The sequence below is a fragment of the Lottia gigantea genome (assembly GCF_000327385.1).
Source record: "Lottia gigantea unplaced genomic scaffold LOTGIsca_178, whole genome shotgun sequence".
Classification (NCBI taxonomy): Eukaryota; Metazoa; Mollusca; class Gastropoda; family Lottiidae; genus Lottia; species Lottia gigantea.
In genome coordinates this window covers 247255-260346 of record NW_008708276.1, presented here as the reverse complement: position 1 = coordinate 260346, position 13092 = coordinate 247255, and the positions used below count along the sequence as shown (strand labels likewise).

General features: G+C 32.9%; 3 protein-coding genes across 3 annotated transcripts in view; 1 reads left to right on the top strand and 2 right to left on the bottom strand.

Moving 5' to 3' along the window:
* Positions 1–2830, bottom strand: part of LOTGIDRAFT_201479 (hypothetical protein) — a 7245-nt gene extending 4415 nt beyond the window's left edge. The window contains exons 1-3 of the mRNA XM_009052020.1: positions 2685–2830; positions 2074–2188; positions 1588–1692 (exon numbers count right to left, since the gene is read on the bottom strand). Coding sequence (XP_009050268.1) covers positions 1588–1692; positions 2074–2188; positions 2685–2826 — 362 coding nt within the window. The 5' untranslated portion in view covers positions 2827–2830. The remainder of the gene's footprint in view (positions 1–1587; positions 1693–2073; positions 2189–2684) is intronic.
* A 2755-nt stretch (positions 2831–5585) lies between these two features.
* LOTGIDRAFT_226445 (hypothetical protein) lies at positions 5586–10490 on the bottom strand (the record flags this gene model as incomplete). Its single annotated transcript, XM_009052019.1, has 6 exons — positions 10377–10490; positions 8530–9179; positions 8068–8229; positions 6791–6992; positions 6206–6401; positions 5586–5805 (listed from the first exon to the last, which is right to left on the bottom strand). Exons 2-6 carry the CDS (start codon positions 8701–8703, stop codon positions 5586–5588), a joined length of 954 nt encoding a protein of 317 aa, XP_009050267.1. The 5' UTR covers positions 8704–9179; positions 10377–10490.
* Positions 10491–11485: 995 nt separating this feature from the next.
* LOTGIDRAFT_142327 (hypothetical protein) lies at positions 11486–12679 on the top strand (the record flags this gene model as incomplete). Its single annotated transcript, XM_009052018.1, has 1 exon — positions 11486–12679. One exon carries the CDS (start codon positions 11486–11488, stop codon positions 12677–12679), a length of 1194 nt encoding a protein of 397 aa, XP_009050266.1.
* Positions 12680–13092: the final 413 nt, after the last annotated feature.

The window sequence follows — 13092 nt, the reverse complement described above, 5'->3', positions numbered from 1 at the left end:
TTTATTGAATCCTGATTTTAGAATATAAAATGCTGGTAATCAGATACTAACTGGTTTTAAGAAGTTTACATTTTTAATACATTAATTACATTAGTTATATCTACTCTCCAATTCTAAATGTCGTTCAAATCTTAAAAAATGATATTTGACTGACAATTTTGGGGAAATTTGAGAGTTTTTTTATAAGTTCGTTTCTAATTGCAATTAATATATTACTCTATATTACTATTGTAGACAAACACAAGGGGTATAATATGGTATAACTCACTTCTTTAATAACAAAGTACATAACGTTTCAACACAATTTACACGTGTCGTCATCAGATGTCATCATTTTTTATTTGAACAATGTTCTTAATTCAATAGTTTGTCAGTCGAAAAACTCAAGTTTTATCAAAAAGTTTATTATTCATTGATGTAGAAAATGATACATAAAGTAAATATTGATAACCTTGACGTCAAATTCTATCAATCTATCTCTTCCCCCCAGGATAATATATTTTTACCTTTACCTACTTGACAGATACACATCAATCAAACCTAGGTCTGTTTAGTACACTCCTATTATTATTATGTTTTATAATTTCATTAACAAGTAATATTCTAGAAAATCAGAATGGTGTAAATAGAAGCTCCAGATTTCCCTGAAATACATTGTGTTACTTGATAATGTGTTTTAAAATGTAATATGTAATAAATTCCATATAACTTAGTGTTTAAATGTTACCTTCCTATTCTTATGTCTTACAAATTCTGCTGATTCTATCTCAAGTATTAACCCTTAGATACAAAGCGAAACAGAAGAAATCCAGAGAATAGTTTCAGTTATTTTAACGAGGTATGACAGGAAATTACATGATTTGGGGTAATATTTCATATCCTTATATAATATTATATTATTATGTTTTTATAATTTCATTAACAAATGATATTCAGCTTACTTCATCCAAGTATAAAATTTACTCAAGGAAAAGGCAGAAGAAAAGTTTTGCTTTATATTTCATTGAGACATGACTCAGCTGACATGTTTTTAGGACAATATTTCAGTTAGCTAAAGTTACATTGAGTCATCATATTATATTTTTTTTTTAAACCTTATCAACTGTTGAATTCAACGTATGAAATCCTGTCTCAGGATGAAGATACACTACAGTACAAGCTGAATGTACAGTGTCGTGTACTGATTCTCAATATCTGTTGAAAACTCTATGTTCTTGACATGGCTTCTGTCAAAATATACGCTTCATTCTTTGACAATTAACAATTATCATAATCCACTTAATAAATACACTGGCAAATTCTAGATTCTAGAGACAGACAGTTGATTCTAGATTCTAGAGACAGACAGTTGATTCTAGATTCTAGAGACAGACAGTTGATTCTAGATTCTAGAGACAGACAGTTGATTCTAGATTCTAGAGACAGACAGTTGATTCTAGAGACAGACAGCTGATTCTAGATTCTAGAGACAGATAGTTGATTCTAGATTCTACAGACAGACAGTTGATTCTAGATTCTAGAGACAGACAGTTGATGTAAGTAGGCAGTTATTCATGTTTAAAAATAAAATATATTTATCATACTCACCAAACTTGATAATTTTTAGGATTATCTTCGATCACTTCTGATATATATTTTAATTCTCCTTTGAGATCAGTTTTTAAATCTTTTAATATCACTCTTCTATAATGCCTGAAATATCAACAGAAAGATGAAATTGTTATTATCAGACTAAGTCATCATCACAATTAACTTTGTCAAAAACTGCTGTTAGTTATCTAAGATACCAGTACAGGATGACACAAAATAGTGTTTATGAGGGCAGCAACAAGCCAAAATAATTTTTGTTATCTCAGCTTACCAAGTCAGGGGTTTTGGGTCTGTCAGAGAACCCCGGATTTCAGATGGCCTGAGATGAATTTTTAGGACTTAAATTTCACTTCAATATAAGAATTATCACAGGCCCATGGGGGATTCCAGGGCCAAACAGCCCTCCTCTAGACAACTGTTGATATCTATAAATCTATAAGCTTAGTGTTACAAGTAAATAAATCAAATAAAACTGAAACGTACCATACAGTATAATTAGCTGAATTGAGTTCAGCAGCATCTTTTGTTAGATGTAGAGCTCGTTCACTTCTCTCATCTGCTGCCACCACAGCTCGAAAATAATCATACACATCTCGGACTGAAATGAAGTTTTACGTAAAAACTGTCCCTCACTAACATTTCTATCCAATATTCTTTATAAAAAAAAATGTGGGTAAATGTACATCTTTGACCACAGTGAAATGATATTTGAAAATGACTCAAAATTTTGTTCTTCCAACAGTGTGTGGACCTAATTTTTCCAAATAACAATCTGTTCATTGTTGACAAATTCTGCTACCCAAAGACAAACTCAGAATCTATGTTTCAAAACTATTTTGAAGTTGATATTCAATTTCACACTGAAGTAGATAGGTCTATCTAATTAATCGGTGAAAGAAAAATGCTATTCTGTAAACATTGTGCCATTGGGACTATTTGTGGGCAGACAGTATTCGCTTTAGAAATTCAAAAGTATGAAAGTATGAAACCCACCTCCACAAAATTAAACAGTCATAACAAATAATAAAAAAAAAAAAAAACACCACCTCATTTTGAGTCATATAATTATGCATAACATGGAAAATATGGCTTACATTTATCGGAATACGCTATCTGGACAACGGGATGGGGTCCATCGTCTTGAGGGATCGGAGTGACATCCTTCCATTCTGGTCGATCGCGGTAAAACACCCAATCTTCACCGGTGGCGATTTCATCCGAGCTGCTTTCCGACATTTTGTTTTCTAGCCGACAGGTGGCACTGTTCAAATTTAATATTCAGTATGTGAGTTGGACAAAACGAAACGAAACTATAAATTGGTGACACGAATTTAAGTTTATGTGTATAAATAATTCTATTATGTCATGTGAGATTCCTAATTGTTAATAAAACATTGATTAAAACAGAAAATCAAATAGATTAAAAGGGCAAAGGTTAGATTTTGTAAATAAAGACTGCTCTAACAAATCATTAACATATTACACACACGACAGACTTATCTATTTAGTTTTCCTTATGATTTAGTCCTGGATCCATTTCCTCTATCTCACTCGATAAAAATGCAAAATTGTTCATGGATGTAAAAGATTTGAGAGAGCAAGTACTGTTTTTTGGAAAGAGCCAGGGATATGCTGCTAATCTTTCTCAACAAATGCCTGGAGTCACTGATGCCCGAGGTCCGAGGCACCACCCTACTCCTTGCCATGTACCATGGCCACCCCTGCCCCTCATATTAAGTCCCCCCTGTAACTAAGATCTATTGCACAATCCTCCCCATAACTAAGTCAAAGGGCTCCATTTTCCTCCTCACCAAGTACCATGGCGACCCCTGCCCCTCATTATGGATCCACTCTTCCCCCTGTGACTAAGTACCATGACCCCACAGCGCCCAGCTGACTTAGTAAATTGGCTATTAAAGCTATGATACTTGAGACTAACTCGAATGAAGTTTATTATAAATTTTATTTGAAGTCTATAACAAATATTAACAATATAAAATTCAAAACAATAATCAACTAGATAGAAAATATAATAAATGAACAACTCTGTACAGTTTACATCATCAGTTTAATCCTGTGGAATGAGAGAGAAAGTTTTTACAGAACAATATGTTGACTTACTCTTTTTTATTCTAATACATTTACTTAAAAATATACCATGTAAAGTACTCCCAGATTAAAGAGATTGTTCATTGGGTCTTATATAACTTCTATTTGAATCATTCCTATTTTCTGTCAGATGTCTGTGGTGCCTATAATCATAGCAATGTTTAACATATAAGTTGTCACTATGGCAAGAGCTGTTAATAATATCCTAAGAGCATGTGAGATAGCATTGTCATAAATCTATTAGTTTTAGTAAAAATGGAATGGAATGGCTCATATTGATGATATCCATGTTCCTGATACTGTACACGTAACATATTTTAAAGATTCTTCAATTTATACAATAATTAACGTTGCTATACATCAGTAAATAAATATTGTTTTGTTTGATCTTGTAGATAAAAACCTGACCTCAAATCTTATAATTAACTTAAAGAACATCTCGTATAATCAGTAAAAGAAAATATAACAATAAAGACAACTTGAACATTTCCTGGTTAAATAATCAGTCAACTAAATAAAGTACAACAACTCTCATAGAAAAATACATGAAAATTTTTACATTTAAACATAAATATTTACATATACATGTAGTATGAAATTTAGATGTATAGTGGGGTGGGAGAAATATTTGTATAAAACCAAGTCTGATTGAAAACTAAACACAGCTGTTTATATATTTAGAGGCAGTTTAAATAGTAATAGAAACAATTTAGGTTTGATTTGTGATAAACTTATTATACTGAATCGTTGAAATGAAGACTGCTTGTGTTATGTTTAAAATCTTACTGAGATGTGTACAAATAATTTTGACTCAACTATAGCTGCCATTCTTATTTACTGAGAGATAGATAGATAGATATAAAAATAGGAAATAAAATAAAAATGGAGTCTGATTTTGCGAAATGTCTGAGGTAAAAATAATTGTCATTTTTGTCCTGAAAAGCATTTTTGTATTTTTTTCATTTCTAAAAAGTAAATTCCTTGATTTTACAACGACCATATAATTGTGATATAGAAAACACCCTTTAATTCCCTCTAGTAAACCTGAAATATTCTATAATGTGTCCAGCCCAAGTTTGGCAATCGTTTTAGGGTGAACATATGGTCAGGAAAGTCACAATATACATAATATACAAATAGGCATTGTAATCCCTGCAAATATTAAATGAAAATCCACTAAAATGATAAAGGCAACACCATGACATATATATATATATATATGCATAAAGAATAAAACTTACAAAGAAGAGGTATATCACAAGAAATGCAAATAAGTTTATTTGACAAATAAAGGGAGGGAATCATACATTTTCAAAACCTTAGAATCATCCATCTTTGCTCGTTTTCTCTGAAACAAACCAAAATGAAGATAAACAAAGCAAACCATCCAAACAATCTAGGGCCTGTTTCATTAAAAACTCTAACTAGGATGACTTTAGCAATACAATCATTTGATTGGTCAATCATTAATATTGTTTGTTAGATTTAGTTTTATTATCCAATCAGATCACTGTATTCTGTAAAATCTGGATTTTATCTAAGTGAAACAGGACCCTTGTTCTTGATGAGTCAGCAAGTTTCTAGCAAGCCTAAAACCATTATAAATTATAATAACTATAAACCGTTAGTTAGAGTCAAAACATGAACTTCTTATCACAATGTCAAAAAAAAGAAACAAGCATTTTTCCAAATAACTACTGAGGTTTACAAGTACCAACTACTGTACTGTCCACTGTATTACAGTTGTTAAGTATCCAGTCTACCTGTTGGTCGTTAATTAATCTTTGCTGCTGACCTTTCCTGGATTATCCATAATCAAATAAAGCATGATCAACTGTTTAAACGTCTAAAATTGTGGATTTGAAAATAGTCTCCATCCGGCTGCCCTAAACTGAAGGATTCTGAGACTCTGGTGTATAAGATTGACGATTATCAGAGGTTCCTGTATTTTTTCCGATGACGTTTTCCTCTTCTTCTGCATGGTTATAGAGTGGGAGTTCACAGCAACAGAAACATTTCAAGAGGTTGGGGAAGGCAGCGTAACATGGTGGAGGTAGAGGTATTAATGGACTCGTTCTGTTTTTATAAATCTGATATGATTCCAATCTAAAATAATGAATAATTAAATAAGCTGATAGTTAAAATGTTTCAAAATTTAAACCATTATAACAAGAGCTGCCACTCTGCCAGCCACAACAGAACATGATATATTTCCTAGTGATATCAACCAATATTAATATCATACATTGTAAGTTAAATCACTTACAGTTCTGGTCACCGTTTCTCAAAATAGCATACATTACGTTTGAGCGTAAACGTTATAAATTAAGGATTTGATAACTAAAAAATAACGTTTTTCTAATCGCACCAATTTTTGAGAAACAGTGTTCATGATATATGACGTTATTTCTGATTAACTATGAACATAGAGCACATTCTAAACCCTGTTCCACCATGTTTTATAGAAATAGAAATTGTGAGAAAAAAAAAAATAAAATAAACCTACTTTCTGTAACGTTCATCTGCTTTCTTCTCTAATAACGGTATACCACTAACAAACAGTAATATTACTATAGTAAATATTGGACTGAGTACTGCTACCCATTGACCATCTTTTAATATACTAGTTGATATTAGAAATAACCCTAACCATACCATAATCTCACCAAAATAGTTAGGATGACGTGAAAATTTCCATAATCCTGAAATAAACAAAGCACATCAACAATAATGATAATGATAAAGAGCCTTTGAAACAAGTTAACGAGATGGCATCAATTTACAGCATTCCAATTTCAGGCAGAAGTCTGTGGTTTTTGCAACTCGTTGCAACTCGACTAAATGTTTTATGACGTAGCCTTTGTACAATATACTTTTAGCATTTAAGCATCTTTGCGACAGTGAAATCATTAAACACCCATTTTTAGTGGAATCACAAAAGAAAATGTCTTTTCAAGATCAAATGTTGCGGATGAAACTCTGTCAATATATTTTCGAAATTGACCAAAATCTTGTGGATTTGGTTATTGTACTGAGCACTTTTTTCACAGTGAAAATATTTTGTTATTGTCAATAGAATATTCAAGCTTACCGACAGCGCACCACTTGCCCTTGTTATCAGGGTTATTACGGAAATTAAACTTCTGAATATCCGCCACTGTCTCTGATACTAAACCAATTACATAGAATATAATACCAATAATATCCAGTACTGCCCACTCACGAAATCGTGAAGCACTGACCGGGGAGTTGATAAATATAAACGGTAAACTGACTGTAAATACCCACACTGCCTGCAATTAGTAAAATATAACTAATGTAAGAAGTAAATTATTAGAAAGCATAAAAAAAATTTATCAGAAGAAATAACTAAATCAAAAAATAACAAGACAATATAACTTTATAGAACACATTAATTATTACTTAATACTAAACGTAACTAATTAGAAAGCACAAATATAACTTAATAGAACACATTAATTATTACTTAATACTAAACGTAACTAATTAGAAAGCACAAATATAACTTAATAGAAAACATTGATTATTACTTAATACTAAACGTAACTAATTAGAAAGCACAAATATAACTTTATAGAAAACATTGATTATTACTTAATACTAAACGTAACTAATTAGAAAGCACAAATATAACTTAATAGAACACATTAATTATTACTTAATACTAAACGTAACTAATTAGAAAGCACAAATATAACTTAATAGAACACATTAATTATTACTTAATACTAAACGTAACTAATTAGAAAGCACAAATATAACTTAATAGAACACATTAATTATTACTTAATACTAAACGTAACTAATTAGAAAGCACAAATATAACTTAATAGAACACATTAATTATTACTTAATACTTAATAGAAGAGATAACTTATTAGTTAGTAAACGTAACTAATTAGAAAGCACAAATATAACTTAATAGAACACATTAATTATTACTTAATACTTAATAGAAGAGATAACTTATTAGTTAGTAAACGTAACTAATTAGAAAGCACAAATATAACTTAATAGAACACATTGATTATTACTTAATACTTAATAGAAGAGATAACTTATTAGTTAGTAAACGTAACTAATTAGAAAGCACAAATATAACTTAATAGAACACATTAATTATTACTTAATACTAAACGTAACTAATTAGAAAGCACAAATATAACTTAATAGAAAACATTAATTATTAAAAAACATAACTTATTAAACATCATAAAACGACAGGTGTCAAATTGAGAAGTGTCTCTCCGTGGTCGCGGAAAATTTCCCAAAGTGCCCATTGATCTTTCTCAGGTCTGAGGGGAGGGGGAGGGGGGAAGAGAATTTTTATTATAAATAAATATGTACCTGAAATATCCAGAATATAGCAAACTGAAGAGGATTTTCTCGTTTATCATCGAAGCGTTTATCTTCTCCGATTTTAATAATACGATATAATAGATATCCTGACAGTCTTAATCCCCAGACTACCACGAATATAGTCGTATAGATCTGTCTGGTAATATACGTCTGAAATAATAATATTATTATATAAACATTATATAAGACCTCTTTTAACATTCGCCTGTCTTTACTCTTTAATAAAAAACAGAACAGCAAATATTGATCATAGTCCCCGATTACAATAGCAGTCTTTACAGTCTTTCTGTTGAGAGCTCTGATTCGCTAGCATACAATCCAATCAAATTCTTGCATTTACAACCTTTTGTGATACAAGAAGGTTGCCATTGCAGTCAAGTTATAAGATTAAGTTCGTAATAGTTTGACATTGTGAAGACACAACTGCTGACTGATGTTATATATACTTACCCCCGGCAGAAAAAACGTGATGATGGCTAAAATCACGAAATTCGATCCACCAGCGAAATCTGTCACTTTATCAAATTTACACGTACACGCAATTAAAAAGAAAGAAAACTGCATAGCAACTGTTACTATGGCACATATTGCCAGGTGATTTTCATCTAAATACCAAGTCACCATGTTGGATTGATAAAATCTTCACTCTTTACAAGCAAAATCAAATCAGATTGATACTTTCTTTCCTTTCAAACTCGTAGTCAGTATATCAGAGGGCACCTGTTCCTATTATTGTTATATCAACCACTGAAAGATTCTCTAAACTGTTGCTGTTTCTTACAGGAACACCACACAAGTTGTAACTGTTTCGTTGTTTGTTTACTTTCGCTTTTTAGATAGATTCTTAACTTTCAGTACTGGACAGGTTCAATACCAAGAGGTTGATATGTTATAATATATATTCAAACAAAACTTTAAGAACCTTAAGATTCCTTCCTTCCACTATTACAGGACCACAACTTTCACTTTCTCTACCTTGCTCTGTTTTTTAACACTTACAGCACTAAGCTTATAGATCTTTCTTGTTGATGTTTTTTTTTTTCAAATCTGTCTTACACCTACTGGAGCACTATTTTCTCAAACTATAATTTGTTATCGATCTGAAACAATATAATTAAAAATATAAATAAATAAATGAGTTTAGATACTTTTAAATCAATTTTTTTTCTTTCTGCATAATCCACGCAAATACCCAACAATAGAAAAGTTACTAACCCTTCAATATAATCTGATATGATCTCTACTGTATAATATATTAATGGTGTGATAGTATTCAAACTACCAGTTTATATATATATAGCCTAAACTAGAAGGGGTCAGAATATAAGCCATGACCTAAAAACTTATACAAGTATAACAAACTCTCACATGGCAGTCACATGACTTGTTAACTCTCCTTGAAACTGATATTATTATTTACATTGGTTTTATAAAGACTGTAACTTATATAATATATAGGCCTGTTATAAACTTCTTCATTATTATACACAATTGATGTTTTATTTACAAGAAGAAAACTGACAAACTGTAGACATCATAGAAATCAGAGGACAACAATTAGCTTTTATAATGATAATAGAGAGTCAATTCCTGTGACACAGAAAGCTTTTATTACAAGTATTCAAATGTATGGGCTTATCATCATAGATTTTTAGTCCATTTTTTTGGTTTTGGTGATTTTACATTTAAAATATACAAGCTTCCCTTCTAGGAATTTAAGGTGAAAATGACAGATAATTCCTCTCTGTAAAATCTGATGGAGGCCACGAAACAGGCAACACCCTGTAATGTGATTTGTGTGAAATTCAGTCAGGACAGTGGCATTTGCGTACTCTTTTCAAAGGTTAAGGGATCTAAGTAACTTGCATGCAGCAGAGGGTCTCTGCATATTGTCTCATCTGAACGACTAGACTTTTTCTATGTCAGCCCCTCCAAGGCTTCTACAGCTGACAACTGTCATAATAGCTATCATTATCAGAGGCTGGAATAGGCCTGGAGCCACTAGAGAGTAGAGGCAGATGTTGAGACTAGCCTACACTGACGACAACAGTTAAAAAAACTTGCAGTTGTGAGCTAGCATCGAGCACTGCTTCCATCAGGGCAAGAACGAAAGAGCATAAGCAGGCATAAGTGTCTCCACTAATATCCCTGTAAGGCAAAATTTTTCTAATTGAAGTCAACACTGCATTGCGGTTGCAGTGTTTGTTTCCCACTTGCATCACTATCATCACAGGCATAGCTGTGGTGGTTGCCAAGCAGGTGCATCATAAAACCCCATTTCACGTGAGTCTACTTACCCACATTCAAAATTCCAATACAGTCTCAAACTACAGCCATGCATGCACTTTCTTCAGTGAAGTCGACTTACTTGCTCAACAACCCCGCCCTTTTGGCTTGTCCATCTTGAAGTATACAACCTGAACCAGGGAATCCTCTAATCTATCAATAGAATCACAACGTCATTTCCGGTAATCCCCATGTCTTTTGTAAAACGAAAGTAGCTTTGGTTGAAGAGGTTTGTAGAATCATTTATTTAATATTATGTCGGCTAAGCTTGTAGTGTGTTTTGCCGACATGTGATTCGGATACACAAATTTCATCACGTCGACCGGTAAAATGGATCCCTGTTGTTTTCGCTTATCGCAACACTAACGGTGGGCAACTTTATGGTGGAACTGACGGACAATGTTCTGAAGACAGCCTAATCGAAATGGAGTGAAACTTTTTACAAATTTATTTGGAATATTTGTGAATTCTGATCTCACTGTAGCCTTTGTCAATGTGGCGTCTGTGTATGTGACTGTGCTGTGGTCGTTCACGGTTGACAGATTTGTATAAATCTAAATCCACTGCAGTATTCTTTTCGAACTTACAATTATGTACCTTGCCCCCTTCTCCTCTCTTACATTACTTAAAGGTATATGCTCTTTTTGATCATAAACATAACTTTATTTCAGAAACCAAAATAAGATGTAGTGAAAGAAATGAATAGATACTTCAGTACCAAAATTTGTCCCATAATCAAAATCAACAGACATGAACAATTGAAAATCAAAGTGCACCTATTGGTATCACATACATTGTAGTATTTACACAATCTTGTATCTACGGTTTGGGCATAGAAGAGTCTGAAACAAAACATCAATCTACAATGGAGGCCCTTAAAAAACTGTTGCCCAAATCAACTGAGGAAATCATGACTATTTTGAAAGACAAAGATCCCAATAGTGTCCTTGAATCTTCAGTTCTTAGTTTGGTTTCAAACACCTGTGATATGCTCTATTTTCAAAATAATGACACTAATTCTAACCAAGAAACCTGCGATGATTTTCAATCCAACATTCAGCTATACACTAAAATTGACTCCACCGTTAGGCCTGATCAAGGGAGTTGTGAGGTTTCACAAATGTCTGTGAATCTAAAAGCCAGCAAGCAATATAAATCTGACTTCACAAGATGTCAAGAATCTAAAACTGATTTTGTGAAATGTCAAGAAAATTGTGAAATATTGATAGATTATATTTGGGAGAAGTTGAATACAGGATATTGGAAACATGTCCCAGTGGCTTGGAGATACGCCTACACTGTCGTCTCCATGCTGAAAATGTTTGCGGAAACAAATCTTCTCCTTGACGGCGATTCAAAGGTGAAATTTTCAGATGTGATGAAAACGTGTGATATGGGTCTTCTTATGGGGGCCCCATTGTTGGACAACATCCTGGCTAAAATGTCTGCCTGTATTTCACCATTGAACCCTGATTGTAATAATGTTACTCGTATGGCACCTTCAGCTGACATCGACATCAGTCCCAAGCGTCAGAAATTATCACACGCGACTCACCAATTAGCCCAGGATCCTTTATGTTCCCTGGATGAAACCAAATTAATTCAAAGAGTCAGTTGCCTCTCCCTGGAAAGCTTTCAAAGTAAGTTTTTGAACACGAGAGTGCCTGTAATCATTACCGATGCCATTGATTTTTGGCCGGCCATGTCAAATAGAAAATGGACATTAGACTATATCAAATCTGTCGCAGGAACACGAACGGTGCCGATTGAAATCGGTTCCAAATACACAGAAGATTCCTGGTCTCAAACTCTCATGACAATTAAAGAGTTTATTGAAAAATACATCGAACATCCTCATGAGAACAATTCCAATCCAAAAGGCTATCTTGCACAACATCAGCTATTTGATCAAATTCCAGAATTACAGAATGACATCAGCGTTCCGACATACTGCTGTCTGGGAACAAGGGATGATGTTGATGTGAATGCATGGTTTGGTCCCAGAGGTACCGTCTCTCCCCTACATTATGATGATAAAGACAATCTATTGGCCCAAGTTATGGGCAGTAAATACATTCGTCTGTACAGTGATGAGTTCACCCCCAGTGTTTATCCCCACCCCCACAGGTTGCTACACAACACCAGTCAGATCGATGTGGAACAACCCAATTATGACCAGTTCCCTAAATTCAAATCTGCTTCTTACACTGAGTGTATTTTAAACCCAGGAGAAATGTTGTTTATTCCGTCCAAATTTTGGCATTTTGTAAAATCTCTATCTGTAAGTTTCTCAGTCAGTTTTTGGTGGCAATAAAAAATATAATATAGAAAATTGTTTTGTTGGATTTTGAACATAGAATATATAATTGTGGAAAAAAATGTGTGATTTGGTAGACCATAATTCATCAAAGTTTTTTACCCACCCATCCCTTAATGTGTCAGGTAGATAAAATTCAAACATAAGCCAAGAGCTCTGATAAAAATGCAGATATATGGATGTTTTATTTCATGCTTAGGTTACAACAGTTGTTGTGTACTCATTAGCATTAACAGTGTCCATAATTTATGCTTCTGTGCCTGATTAAGCTAATAAAGACAGCAACACCATGCAGATAGCAATGAGGGAAATTTTGTCATGACAGTGGCATAAAGCTATTCTATTCTGATTTTCAACCTTTAATGACCACAGTCTGTAGCACATGGGTCCTCAGTTTATTGTCCCATGCG